The following is a 15,368-nucleotide window of genomic DNA, read 5'->3' as shown; positions in this document are numbered from 1 at the left end:
CCGTTTAATATAAGCTACACTTTAAAAGCTCTATGCAGGATAGTAAAGAAAGTTCCTCGTTCACATCACCGCTCTGCTTGAGTAGATGTAGTTTTGTGTGCAGGCACGCAGTCACAAAGGAACACAAGGAAAGACCAAACAGCAGCTGATTTGTTAACTCATATTACGAGACTGTTTACGTTAAGTTACACTCTTTAAAAGTTAGAGGAGATCCAAGATAGTAAAAGACGAATGCGCCTCGTTAAAATTACCCCTCAGCTTGTGTAGGTGTAGTTTTATGTGCATATTTCACCGCTTTAATTAAAAGGTTGAAAGTTAAACAGCCTCATTACAACGCCGCCCACCTTGCAGCGAGTACAATAAATTTTGGCAGCTGCAGCAGGAGGAGGAGGAACAGCAATGACAACCAGTAGTAGTTGCCACATGCATTTATGTTCCCGCGGTGCTCCCGACAACCCCTCCCATTCCACAACACCCACTATTTCCGGGGTTCTGTCCTCCTTCCTGTCCAGACTATTCTGCTTCCCCACCAGCCTGCAGGCTTGTGTGTGCTTCCTGCTTGCCTCTGTGTGCGGGACGGAGATGCGCAGCGCGGGTCGGGAAAGGTGGGACAGGTGTCGGGGCGGCCACGCGGCACGTTTGAGCGAGGCGCGCACAGACCCACACGTTCGTATGCTCCGATTCACAACTTCCTTCACTGCCACAACTGTCTTTACTCACTTGAAATGAAGCATCTGTTATTTTACCAATACTTCTTATCAAGGAAATTTTGTTAGATAAGTTCAGACTTTTCTTTCTTTCTTAATAATAGGTGTTTCAAGATGTGTTGGTAAGTGATCTAAGTCTGATTGAGGAGGATGAAATGTCGCGAGGTGCGTGAGTCACTTCGTGGTCAGACTGTCATCTCAAAAGCCTGTTGCCGTTTGGAGAATATGACTTATTGCCTGGAGGCTGAGCTGAAACTGTACGATGGACATTATGACTGCTTATGTTCTGCGGATGAAATAATTAGTGCCACAGATGGGATGTTAATTTGAGTGTCTTCATACAGTTTTTACTCAAGGAATCAAATATAAGATGGGACGACAGATTCTCTCAGTGTGTTTTTCGGGGCATGGTTTAGTGAAGGCATTGCATGAGGATTATAATTCTTTGACTGGGAAATTAGGTAGGGCGACAACGTTCTCTGATATTTTTCAAGGCAGGGTGTGGCGTGGCGTGGCGTGGTGTTTTTTAGCATTTTTATATAATGGGATCATCCTGAAATAACTCCGCATTGTCTCCGCTTAACACTACCTACAAGTCCTACATCATCCAACAAGCATTTTACTTGACAGAATTTTAGATATAGGTTTATACAGCATGCATATGTAAACATTATATAGTCATATGGATCACCCGGATCATTACGAAGACACAATATAAAGCGGCTCGAGGAAGACCAGACAGATCGAATGTCTCAAGAAAGTAGACAGGGTATCATGTTTAAATGGATTTACGTCACTGACTAAAATTACCCGTGATGACAGGTAAGGAAGCAATAAATCGAATGCATAATGTTTTCGGAAACATGAAGGATAGTAGAGTACATAATAAGAGTCGATTTAGAACCTGCCTCATGCGTACTTAGAAAGAATCTGGGGTAGATGAATACAGATTACTTATGGGTCAACTGACATAAATTTAATTAATTAATAGAAAATTGTGAAAGATTACTACTGTACATGAAAATTTGGAAAAAAACATAATGTTCATAAATCCCGTTGGGTGCAGATAGGTATGGTTCGATTCGAGGGAAAATTATTATATAACTGCCTACGATATATTTTATCAAAAATACACGTAGGTAGAAAGTTCTAAGATGATACGTGGAAAAATAGATATATGATAGTGCTTCATAGATCTACTAACTAAAAACTAAGAGGCTCGGTTTGAGTGAGGGGAGGAAGAGAAAGATGAATGAATGAATGAAGGAACGAATGAATGAATGATTGAATGAGTGATATTTGGTGGAGGTTTATTATAGATACTGTATGGAAATAAAGAAAAGTACATGTGATTCAATAATCCAACAAGAAAAAAATAATAAATAAAATAATAAGGTTCGATCTGAGTGAGAAGAAAATAAGGAAAGGCTGAGTGACCTAGTTTCAGATTCTGGCGATTCATTAGGATACGTGAAAAATAAGATGATATAGGGGATACAACATCAAAGAAAAAAAAATCTTACTCAAAACTAAGAGGCTCAAGAGGAGTGAGGGGAAGGAAGAGGAGGTTGAATGAATTAGTCTCAGATTCGTCGGACTGACAGTTTTGGCTTAAAATTTTGAGGATTAACGACACAAGCCTAAACAGAGTGACACCCTTCAGTGAAACAAGAAACATGAAGGCTTGGTTAGAGCGAAAGAAGAAAATACAAGGAGGAAAGGTGAAGTGAGCTGAGCCGAGTGAGCTTAGGTAGAGCACACACAAATCTGGCGACGCGTGGCAATGGCTGGAAGTCTGAGGGTCTTCGGGGTTTGGCGGCGTGTGGCAACTTAGTCTACCATGTCTGTGTGAGGTGAAGGATGCTCCCGCTCAGCCAAATATTGGTGATTTGCCCTCTCACGGAAGGCTAAGAATGTCGAGACTAGCGGACTATTTCGCCATCGTTGGATACGACCACAAGAATGACCGTAAGATGTCCAGGGCGGGGCGCAGGGGCATACTGTGGGCGGCGGGTGTCTGTCTGTAGGGTTGGGCGGCTGCTGGAGGGAGTGGGACAGAGGGAGGGATGGTATGGGGAGGAGGAGGAGGGGTTGTCCTGTCATCTGGTCTCACTAGGTCACCCTTCACCCACGCCCACCACGAGATAGGATCAGTGTGGGCGCGGGAATAACAGAAGTGGGTGTGGGCGTGGGTGGACAGGACTAGGAAGGCTCACACCCACACCTGGAGACGTGGTGGACCAGGGGAGGGAGGGCTGGGCAGCCTACCTCACCTGTTCTGCCCTGGCTGCCCTTCTCACCTGACTTACCTGCTCTTCCTGTCTCCTGTCATTCCTGTCCTCACCTGACCAGTGGAAGGACAGGAATGCCAGGATGTTTAATGTGGGAAATTTATTCAACTGCTTGCTTGACTTGACCTGTTGGATTTTGTTTACAAGACCTAAATGCCAAGGATGTTTCTTCTGTTAGGTTATATTATAGGCATGCGGTACTAAGTAATTAAGGCAATGAGTTCAGAGTGAGGGATAATAAAGTATTGGTGTGTTTAAAAGTCACTGGGATTATATGAAGATCTCCAACTATTTTTGGAGTGGGTAAGGTTAGTTTAGGATTTGGCAGGATAGGTGAGGTTATATAGATCAGGTAACCAAACTTGATTGGTAAACTAACTTAATCTAGCCCATTCAAAAAAAAAGTAGCTGTGGTGACATCATCTGATACAGATTGCATCTTTATGATCACTGTTTTTCATGTATTATTATTAATGAGGAAAATTCTGAGACTGCACACAATACAAGAGTAATTAGCAATATATAAAAAGGTGTAGCATTATCATAAATCTATAGATTAGAGAAATAAGTTTCAGAAGGCATTACCTGTGTAAATAAAAAAAAAATCTGTTGCTCTATAGCTGCTTTGAGGCCAAGTTCACAAACAAGGTTAGGTTAGATTGAGTTTTAGATTGTGATTACACCAATTCTTTAGGCTCCCATAAAGAATTTTGTGCTGGGAGTGCTACTCTTGAAGCAATCAAGAGTTGACTGCATTTCAGAGCAGTGCCCTCTTATTTAAGATTACCATTTAAAATCTTAACTTATGCCTGGAATATGTTTTGTTTGTGGATTTACTTAGAATTATGGAGGTGAAGATTTTTTTTCCCACTCCTGTGGTCATTGTTGCATAAGGTCAAGCAGATGTGACCTGACTGGGCAACCTTTCACTTAAATGCCTAGAAGGTGAAATCTCAACTTTTAAATACCAAGGTGCCAGAAATGTCCCTGCCAATGCAGGGGTGGATAAAAGAACTACTTTGCACCCATAGCATACTTTAATAATATAGTTTTTTTTTTTTTTTTTTTTTTTTTTTTTTTTTTTTTTGTCAACTCTAGAACACTTGAATAACTCCATGACCTCCTGAGGGTTTATTTTCCATGAATTGCAGAATGAAAAGATTATAAGTAAGAAACAATTAGAGCACAATAATGTAAGGTTGTACTGTGACATATATGTAACCTACCTGCCAGACTTATTGAGAAACTTGCATGACGAGTGAACCAAGCCATGTTTTTATCATATTGCTCTGGACTTAACTAGGTTACTGGAAGACATTTGTATGTACATGTGTTGTGCATTTATTCCCTAAGTAATGATGCAGTAGCATTACCTGTTAGAGACTTGCTTATGTTAGGCGATTTGTGACATAGGTAATATACAGAATATAACACCAGATATGCCACACACACACACACACACACACACACACACACACACACACACACACACACACACACACACACACACACACACACACACACACACACACTAGAAAAAAACTGCATTCCAGATAACATGTGATGAAATATACTGCTTCAGGAAGAGAGAGAGAGAGAGAGAGAGAGAGAGAGAGAGAGATTCTATGTAGGTACACAGTAAAATGATCTTCCAGCACTCTACTAGATAGATCAACTAACCCTAGAACAGGTTTAATTAGATAATAGGTACTACAAAAAAAAGCCACTTCTTCATCCTGGGGCAAAAACGACAGGTGCCTAACATTACAGCACACCATTTTTTTGTTTTGTTTTAGGTATGTCATATATTCATGTGTGTGTGTGTGTGTGTGTGTGTGTGTGTGTGTGTGTGTGTGTGTGTTTGTTTTTTTTTTTTTTTTTGCTTGTTTGTTTGCTTGCTTGTTTGTTTGTTAAGGTATCTTGAAGAGTGAGAACATATATGGCACAAGAAAATGCTGAAACTTGTTTAAAAGGAAGGAAGAGAGTCAGTGTTAAAGACAAAGTTGACTGAACTCCATTCAAACCTGGCAATTGTTGTAGAGTTGTGTACCATGAATGTGCAGTCATACATATGAATGCCAACTATGGAAACAAGGCTACCCAACAAAACCAGTACCCAAAGAAAAGTTAATTCTATCTATATCTGACCTTTGTTCTTAAAAACTCCCCACAGGTGGTAGCCATGACAGAAGTCTTTAACATTTATTTCCATCCTTCCACTTCCTCCTTGCCTGTTCAGATGTTATTCTCCCTTCTCCCCTTCCTCCCAAGTACTGTAGCACTCTGCCCTCCCATATCATGCAGGGTTGTCTTGTTGCACCCACAACATTTATCACATCTACTCTGTTCTCTCTTGGTCCTCTCTGTTCTTACCAAACTGTCTTGGCCACCACAACCATGCCACCTTTTATTCTTTTACTGTTACTTGACATAGCAAAATCTGTTATGCACTCTTTCATTATTTTAACCATTCATTCTTTTCATATTGTGGTTATTTCTTGAGTAATTCACTTAGATCTTTGACCTTTGTCCTTTATTCCACATGCTTGCCTCACATGCATTTGTGATTGTTGGTAGTGCAATTATTCTGTCAGGCAGTCTCCTTTTTCTCTCTTCAGTCCATACTTTTTTAATCTTTTGTCATATGTCATAGAGAAGTAATCACTTTCCTCCCTTGCATAATGCTCTCTCTCTCTCTCTTTCTCTTTCTCTCTCTCTCTCTCTCTCTCTCTCTCTCTCTCTCTCTCTCTCTCTCTCTCTCTCTCTCTCTCTCTCTCTCTCTCTCTCTCTCTCTCTCTCATTTTTCATGCCTCCTTATTTGCACACAATTGAGTTGGTAATTGAATTTATGTACTAACCTCCTATTATTTTGCTAATAAGAGTCTGTAACTTTAGTTTTACTCCTTTTTCAAATGCCATAATCTTTTGTTTTGCATCATCCCCTAACTTCTGCAGTCAGTACACACTATCCAGCACACACTGGCTCTTCAGGTCACTCATTCCTTATAATCACAAATGTGTCATCTGCAAACATGTATTCATCATCTGTTTACCACCATTTACACACATTTCCATCAACATATGCTTTCTCTTTCATAATTTCTTTTACACCAGTCATACGCAGTTGGTTAGATAGTTGCAAGGCCATCATATGTCTCCTGCCTCACATCCTCTTACATTTCTAAGCCTTTTTTTTTTTTTTTTTTTTCCAAGTAAACTGGTTTGTGCATTTGAATCCTTATTAATTAATACACCCGACATTGTTGACCTATTTCTCGTGTCACATTTTCACAGGATCCATGTATATAGCTTGAACTTTCTTGCCTCTCATTAGTTTTTTTATTTATTGATTTATTTTTTTTGACATTTTTTTTTCATTGCCATCCAGAGTTGAAAAATGTAATCCATCCTCTGCACTTTCTTAATCCTCCCTGCTCTTTGCTAATTTTGCTCTCTGATTTTCTGCACTCTTTTCAGTAACAGCTTTTCTATAAATCTTTTTAGTCAAGCTCATACTTATACATACCCCCATAATTCTGTGATTGATATTCTTCCTCTAGTAGACAGGGATGGTGATGACCTGTCCTTTGGTAGTGTAGATTCTCTCCCCAGACTGTCTCATATTGTATACATGGATCTTGTGTGAAGGTACATTGGCAGATTCTCTTCCATACTTTAATATTTCTGTCATAGTCCTGTTCATTCTTGCTGTCGTCTTATTTGTTAAGTTTACTTCTTCAATTTTTATTTATTTATTTGTTTATTTATTTATTTGTTTATTTATTTATTTGTGTGTGTGTGTGTGTGTGTGTGTGTGTGTGTGTGTGTGTGTGTGTGTGTGTGTGTGTGTGTGTGTGTGTGTGTGTGTGTGTGTGTGTGTACCACCACATATTTCCCACTTGTCTCACTTTCATTCTTTATTATCCGTTCCCCCATTTCCTTCCCAGTTTCACCACTCTCATCTTTGTCATTCCCTTCTGTCAACCCCAATAAAACTGAGTCTTAGAAACCTCTTCAGCACTTGTATCTCCATTCACATTCCACTATTTATCACTCAGTGCTAAGTCACTCTTTGCTTGTATTCCAGTCTTATTCCTCCATCCATGAACCTTTCAATCCTAAACTCTCTCTCTCTCTCTCTCTCTCTCTCTCTCTCTCTCTCTCTCTCTCTCTCTCTCTCTCTCTCTCTCTCTCTCTCTCTCTCTCTCTCTCTCTCTCTCTCTCTCTCTCTCTCTCTCTCTCTGTTCCCTTTCTGAGTTTTTGTGACAGTTATTTAAATTTTCATTAGCATGACATGTTGCTAGGTCAGATCTTCAAACATACTGTTTACAACTTTTGTAATCACAACATCTGTCTTCAGAACAACAAAATGATTTTATTCATAACTATAGAAATTTATAAATGGAAAATATACCATTGTGATCTTGAATTGAGACCCGCAGGGATAGTGTTTTGACACCAATTTTTTTTTATAGATGTATACATATCACACATTGTAGGTAATAATAGGGCATGTACTGAGATTCTATTACAACAAAATATCAGCATTGAATATGCATTTAGAGTTTTACCAAAGATAATTGACTCCTGCAGCCCCTCTCAGTACTTGAGGAATGTATAGATGCACCTGACTGAAAGAGCTGTGGCACTTGCACTGTTTGCTGTGGCTCGAGTGGGTGTGCATTGCACAAGGTATGATGGGACATTGGAGTGATACCTCAAGGAGCTAGTTCCTTCACTCAGCTTGAGACTTTTCTGTGAACACTTCAAAAACCCATCCTACTGCATGTAATGTGGTATTATTCTGTGCATTTGTTCACCATTGTAAAAGAAAATAAACAAACAAAATAAGCAGGAGCAGAGGTATCTAACACATATGTAACACATATGTAGCACAACTAAGAAGCATCATTACTATGAAGGTTTACTATCCATGTAGCTACAAAATTTAGTTTATATTTACAGTTATATCATTGAGTTTATTTTTTAATTACTTTTTACTGTTATTTCTTATGTATTCTACAAACCACATGCAGCACACCTATATAGGGAGTGCTTAGGTAACCCCATAGCAACGCTGAATACTGATGAGGGTTGGTGACAGTGAGAGCTGCAGTGCATGACAAAAAGGCTTTATAGCAGCTTTTGTCCTGATAGGGATTGGAGCTCAGGCTTATACTACCCTTAGGTTATCCCATAAAGAGACTCATAATGTCTTTTTAGTTGAGGTTTAGAAGCATTTCAACAAGCACTTATGTATGTGACATGATGGAGTGCTCTGATGTCCTGTGATGATTGATTGTGATGGGAAGTACAGTGTTATGGAGTTGTGCTTGTGCTGTTCTCTGATGAGGACTGCTGGTAGGGGTTGAAGTTTCACAGACCTGATTATACGAAGATTATTGCGCTAATTTTTATTCGTTGCACATACTGGTGTCACTGACCATAATAATCTCATGATCGACCCTGATACATACACTGTTTATTTTTCATGTACTTGTTGGTATTTGAGGCTTGCTGAGCTGTTCTCAAGATTTTCTGCCTGCTATCCAAGTTATTAAGTTCGGAGTTTTATGTTTTCTCTCTTTTTTATATGCGCTGCAGTCTTATCCTCTCATATTATTGGAGTTGTTTTACACCCCACAGCTTCTCAAACCACTTAGTTTTTCTGCCCAGTATCTAAGTTATTAAGTTTGGATTTTTATACTTTTTTTTGTTTTTTCATATACACTGCAGCTTCATTCTCTCATATTACTAGTGTCATCTTACACCTCACAACTTCTCTCCCACCCAAGTAATCCTTATCACACACTCACCCATTTCCTCCATATGCCCAAGCTATCTCAGGATTTCTCCATCTTCACCACACAACATTTATACAGTATACATATATTTCCTTTTCCTTATTTGATTTGACCTTGTAGACCTTACATATACACTGCTTAACCTCACTGTTCACACACACACACACACACACACACACACATCATGGGCCCTTTGAGTGTTTGTGTCACCGGTCTTGAGGAAAACGTTGGAAGGATGATGTTTTATGAAGGATTATTTTGGGAAGGACATGGGTTCTAAAATGAAAGATGAATAGTAGAACGGTTTGTAGTCAGATTGTATATTTACTTTAGCACTTTTACAGGCACTGCTATATATATATATTTTTTTAATTGGCCTGTTAGTAGATGATGTTGACCAGTTCCTTGTAACAATGTAAAGATAGAGTAGAGAGATTAATAAAGGCAAATGGAGGGCTTAGTTAGGGTGCTGTATATTGTTTGATGCTCACATGAGGAAGGTAAACACAAACAAAATCAGATGTCTTACACTGATTATTGGCAATGCATGGAAATAATGACCTCAAAGCAAAAATAGAAATGTAACTATATTTTACTTTAACAGTCTTGATTTCATAACACTACTACACATATTACTACATCAATGCAACAAACTTTGTGTTAAAGAATAACCTAGCAATTGATTAGATGATGCATTCTTCTTGTTTCTAATGCAGATCTTTTTTTTAACAGGTAATGGAATTGGCTCTGGTAAAATCATTCAGCGATTTCCAGAGCGAGACTGGCCAGACACACCTTTCACAGAGGGACTGGAGCTGGTCAGTATTCCCAGTGTGTTTGTGTTTCTAGGGAAAGAATACCAAAATTCATATTGCTCTTGTAGTTCACTGCCCGTTGAGTAAATAATTTGTGTTTAAACTGATGTGATTGATTGAAGAGACATCATGTTTTGTGATAATTCCATGTTCCGTATTGGTGTCGTCTTGTGAGTTTGGCGTCCTTCAAGATTTGCAATTTATGAGTTCTGTGCCAAATCCAAAATACTGCTGTTCTTGACACCTGTTGTTATTTCTGTTCACATCATGCATACATTAAAGAAAATCAGTACAGTATATACAGAAAAGGAAAAATTCTTGTACAAATTGTGTTTGATATCCAAAGAAGTGTTAGTGAAGTGTATGAAAAACAGATATGTGTCAAACTGGAGTGCATTAATATTTTGTGGGAATCAGCATGTTTCCAACAGTAGTGAAAGAAAGCAATAGTGTATCACACATAGTGAAGAAGTGAAAGTGAAGTGCAGGAAAGCTTGTGTATATCATATAAAGTGACAAATTATAAGTGAAGTGTTTGAAAACCAAAAGTGAAAATAAAATTGGAGAAAGTCCCAAGATGTGATGAAAAGTGACTGATAACAAGAAGAAGGAAAATAACAATAATAATCACAGCAAGTGGCTCAGTGAAGACGAGTGAGAACATTACTATAAATAATCAGAAAGGACTGCATTAAATAGCTTTTCTTCTGGGAAGGATTATGCACCGTAAGAAATTGTTACCATGAGGCAGCAGGCATGCATCACTTGTTTCATAGTGGTCATTTGTTTCATGGTGCAGCAGGACAAGCAGGGATGGGTGGAAATGTGCAATTCTTGCTGAAAATGGCCCAGCCCAGTAACTGGACCCATGTGACTGTTGCTGTATGTGTGCTAGATTCCCCAGTGTTCATGTGTCAGCCAGCATATCCCCAAGCTTATCAAAACTTACTGGATCTCATAGTTAACAAATTTGTGTTTGAGAGTGGCTCCATGATAGCACTGTAATGGTGCAACACAATGATTAAAAATTAAATGAATAAAAATAAACAGGCTGCTTGTATGTATGTGACAATATAGATTCCTCTCTGACATTTTATATTCAGCTGAGGTCTATGCTGCAGGCCTCAGCCCAGGCACTTCCTGGCCACCTGTATTAAACTGTTCTCTGGTACAATTCACCTGTCACAAATCTGGCAGTCTATAATTTGGTCCTCAACATTAATTTGGACAGGATTTATGTGAGCATAATTTCCAGTAGTTTGTTTGGTGCTACTGTTTTAAATATCTGCTGCAAGTGTTTGGTGGTGACAGCAGCACCAGCTGTGCACACAGGCTGCTGTCTGCCACTATGAAAAGCTCTGTTTCATCACATGAAAGACTTGTATAAACAGACAATCAAGACTGCAGATGCACGAGCTCATTTTTTGTATTATGACACTGCTATTGACAACAAAACCCACTGTGCCACTAAAAGGTACTGCTAATTGTAATGTGGAGAGAAGTGCAGCATTGGGAAGGTGTAGAGTAGTTCAGAGAAAACACTGCCCTCTTGGTATATTTAACTATCTGGCAACTATCAGTGAACAGGTGTCACTTGCTCTCAGATGGCATGGTCATGGTGAATCTGTGGCCAAGGTGGTGGGTGCTTCCCTGCCAGGTGCTGCAGCCAGTCACTGCATCAGCCAGACCCATTCAATTGAACTTGTTTATGTTTGTCTACTGGTCACATTGACAGCTGTTACTCAGTCTTCATTTATTACATATCAAAAACTACACTGAAGTGATTTATATAAACAGAATATAATGATAATTGCAAAAAGAAATAGCAAGAATGCCTTCCTTGTTTAATGCATAGTTGGTGTACTGGCACAGAATGGTCCTTCTCTTTTGTTGGCTTATTGTTTTCTTCTGCACAATGGCTGAGAACAGAGCAATCAGTGAGGAAGGCCTCAGTGCAGATTTACATGTGCAGAAGCAATGCAGTAAAGAGCAGGACTGAGTGGTAGCATTGTAGATTTAGTGATGAGGAATGTATAGTCAGATGAGTATCAACAGCTGAGTGGGTCTGAATGGTGCTGTGGCTGCCCATGACACCCACCAGTGTAGTACTGTTTGTGCACCAGGCAACTTAGAGATAGATTCACCATGACCTTGCTCTGTGAACAGGCACACATGATTCTCTGACTGGTTTACATCATAGACTCCTGCTGTCAATGGCCAGGACAGATAACTAGATATACGAGTATGAAATTGACCATACAGAGATTTTTGTTTAGTTTTGCATTAGATCTTATGAATTAATTTTCATACACATTCACTGAAAGTTCAGTAAAACCTTGACATATTAAATGAAACTTCCATAAAGCTTAAAGATTTACTGAGATCAAAGTCTCATAATGGTAAAAGTCTGAGAAAGCCAATAGTGATCCAGACTCCCTAGCACTTCAGGAAGAGCTGCTAGGGAAGTGTACAAGCTCACAGTTAGGTACTCATGATCAGATTAATAACCAAATCTATGAATGATGGTCAAGTAATCACCTACTTGAAGTAAGCTGTGAGATAAGAGTCCTACTAGAAAGTGGCCTTTTTTTGTGATTGTGAAGTGAACTGTGAGGTAGGAGTTCTGTCAGAAAGTTACGATTTATTTCTGTAGTTGCTGAACAGTCCCAGATCAGCTTTGTGATGGTATTAATCTTATCATCGGTAACAAGTGTATCAAGGAGCATGAGGACTAGCATGAGCCTCTATGAATATCACTTAAAAATCTTGTCTATATAACCACCTTCGGGGCTGGCTGTCCAACCCTTCAAGAAGTTAGTGCACAGGCCACCCATCTCAGCATCCAAAGCAAAACCCTACAGGTGCTCTAGGTTCAAGATGTACAAAATTAAAGATAAGCTGATAATATTGTATAGACTAAAGAAAACACTGGGTTGTAACTTACTGGTAAATTGGTGCTGTAACTGTATTAAGAGGTTTAAAAGTAAATACAAGAAAAGATGATAAACAGTGTCATGCCAGATTCAAGGAATGGTACTTGGCCATGTGTGATAAACAGTGTATGCCAGATTCAAGGAATGGTGCTTGGCCATGTGTGTTATTTTGCCTCATACATGGTGTTCAGTGACTGGCTGCACAAGTGATGTTTTTTGTATATTGGGCAATCTGACTTTATGTGTAGTGTGTTTAGTGAAAACTAAACATTGGAGAAAACTGGAATATGTTGAAAAGAACATGGAGAAGTGAATGAAATACTACATTTACCTTTCTTCTAATTTTTTAGAGTAGCAGTTAACAAATCTTTAAAATCTGTCTGATAGCTGTAGGCAAGTTTCAGAATCATATAAAAAGGAAAGAAAAATCCATTGAAAGCTCTTGATATTTACAAGAACCCTGTGGCAGAATGTTTGAATATACATGCAGTATATTGCATGTATTTATGAATGAACCTATCCTTGAAATCTGTTTTATTATTTTGTATCAATACTTTCCTCTTCCTTTGACAGTTCTGTCAACCACAAGGTTGGGCACTATCAACAGACCGCCAGGAGCCAAAATTTTTTGTGTCAGTGCTGACAGACATAGATGCCAACCGCCACTACTGTGCAGTGCTGTGTTTCAATGAGGCTGTCTCCATCACTCCCAGCAAGCCCACAGATGAGGTAAATGGATCAAAAGACAAAATCTTTGCATCATAATGTTTTAAAAGTTTTTATTGGAGCTAGTAGATTTTTGTTTTGGATTTGATAAAGAGTTAATAGAAATACATAAGATAACCTTAATTTGGATTCATAATAGTTGCTTAATCACATTTTCATAATGAGATATATAAGTGTTCACCATGTAATATCCAGAGATTGCTGGGAAAAGATTATTATTTGGTAAACTTTGACATTTATCTTACTTTAGACTGCAGATTAATATGGAATATACTTTGAGACTGAAATGTGGTGATTCCTTTCTCAGGAAGATGATGGGCTGGAGCTGGGCAACAGTGGGATGCGGGGTGTGGTGCCCCCAGTGCCCATCATCACCCACCACTCCATCATGTACGCCCCCAAGTGCCTCGTTCTCATCTCACGACTCAACTACTTCGAAACCTTTAGAGTGAGTGTTTCATTTTATGTGTGCTCCTATCCCAGTATTAGGTGTAGTATTTTGAAGCATGTTAAGCCCTCGGGCGTTATGTCCAAAATGTCTCTCTGATGGTCATTATAGCAAGAGATCTTTTAACAAATTTATACCATTATATGAAGGAAGTCATTAGGTAATATATATTTTAAGGCAGGGGACATGAATTTTCTGCTGCATTTAGTGATTATTAGTTGTGTATCTGTAATGATCTCTATGGGCTTATTATAACTAATCAGATTTTGTTAAATGCAAAGTTTGTTCAATGGATTTACAGTGTTTATTGTATCCAATATTCATTTCATCAGGATTCACTATATCAAGGATTTGCTGTATCATTATGTAAACCAATGTATTCACAAATACTGGAAAAGTACATGTATAATGGCAAGAACAGCACTAAAAGCAACAGCACGAAGAGTGTTGTTGTGAGACATAACTCAGCAAGTGATGAGTAGCAAAGCATTCTTAGAAATGAAGTGATTGTGTTAGTTTCCTTGTGGAAAGAAAGAGTGTTAATGACCAGTTTTAGTGTTTGTGATTTTTTTTTAAGTGGAAGAAGGAGGGTGTTTCTCAGGAATAGATAGAGGGATAGATTCATACTTAAGAAAATCATCAGTAACACACTAGCTATTTTTTATTAGGAAAAAAAACTACTTCTTTCTTTTATTCCAGAATTGTATGGGCATTGTGTACACAGTTTATATGGAGGGACTTGGGGTGAGCATGGAGACACTCATTGGAAACATGGTGGGCTACGTACAGGTGTCCCCTCCAGGAGGACTGCAGGTAAGCCTCAACTCTTGTATCCTTTACTCGAATACAAAGCTATGATTACCTGAACACTTATGAATGAAATGAAACTTTAGTCATGATAACTTTGTGGAGATAACCTTTCACAGTGCTTTTGAACAGCCCTCTGTAATGAACATAAAACAGAAACTGAGAATTAGGTAAAATAACTCTTTAGGTTTAGGTTTGTCTAGATAATGAAGCATTTTTGCTTCATTATCTAGACAAATCAGAAGCTGAACTCAAACCAAGTCATGAAAAAGGGAGTTTGCTTACACTTGTATTCTGGGAGCATTGTCTAGTGTGGGCGGTGCAAAATGTCTTATTGTTACAATCCCTTAATTCTTTATTTATTTCTTCATCTAAATGTGGGACATCTCAGATAGTGATAGAGAATAATGTTTCAGCTAATCTGGTCTTCACTCTGAATTCCACACACTTCCAGGTTCGGTTCAGCATCGGTGCAGGAGACAGACAAGCCCTTCAACCCCCAGCCTCCCCCAGCATCCCTGTCACCAACACCACAGTTCTCAGTCTCTTCAATCAGCTTGGTGAGTGTCTTTTTTATTGATTAGGCCTTCAGAGCAATGTTGAATGTAATGGATCCTTGTGTAGTAAAACTTATGTGTTGTTCATGAGTAAAGAAGGACGGTGTCTAAGCAGTAAAAAGTAAGTGAATGACGCAGTAAGAAACTGTAGAACTGATTTGATGATGACATTTGTAGATAACATTGTGTGCAGTTAGTGGATAACATGAAAAACTGCAGAACTTATCTTCAAAATATATTTCTAGTTCCAGTAGAGTGAATTTTTTTCAGAAAAATTACC

At 38.7% G+C, this 15,368-nt stretch overlaps 1 protein-coding gene across 1 annotated transcript in view; it reads left to right on the top strand.

Annotated features, from left to right (window-relative positions):
* The first annotated feature begins 2,528 nt into the window (after positions 1 to 2,528).
* The window catches only part of LOC135104032 (myotubularin-related protein 5-like), a 50,374-nt gene continuing 37,534 nt past the window's right edge, over positions 2,529 to 15,368 (top strand). Inside the window, exons 1-6 of the mRNA XM_064010903.1 lie at positions 2,529 to 2,675; positions 9,535 to 9,620; positions 13,124 to 13,279; positions 13,584 to 13,724; positions 14,424 to 14,537; positions 14,986 to 15,091. Coding sequence (XP_063866973.1) covers positions 2,621 to 2,675; positions 9,535 to 9,620; positions 13,124 to 13,279; positions 13,584 to 13,724; positions 14,424 to 14,537; positions 14,986 to 15,091 — 658 coding nt within the window. The 5' untranslated portion in view covers positions 2,529 to 2,620. The remainder of the gene's footprint in view (positions 2,676 to 9,534; positions 9,621 to 13,123; positions 13,280 to 13,583; positions 13,725 to 14,423; positions 14,538 to 14,985; positions 15,092 to 15,368) is intronic.

Source organism: Scylla paramamosain, chromosome 10, assembly GCF_035594125.1.
Source record: "Scylla paramamosain isolate STU-SP2022 chromosome 10, ASM3559412v1, whole genome shotgun sequence".
Lineage (NCBI taxonomy): Eukaryota > Metazoa > Arthropoda > Malacostraca > Decapoda > Portunidae > Scylla > Scylla paramamosain.
Note: the sequence above shows the minus strand (reverse complement) of the source record. Positions and strands in the feature narration are given on the sequence as shown.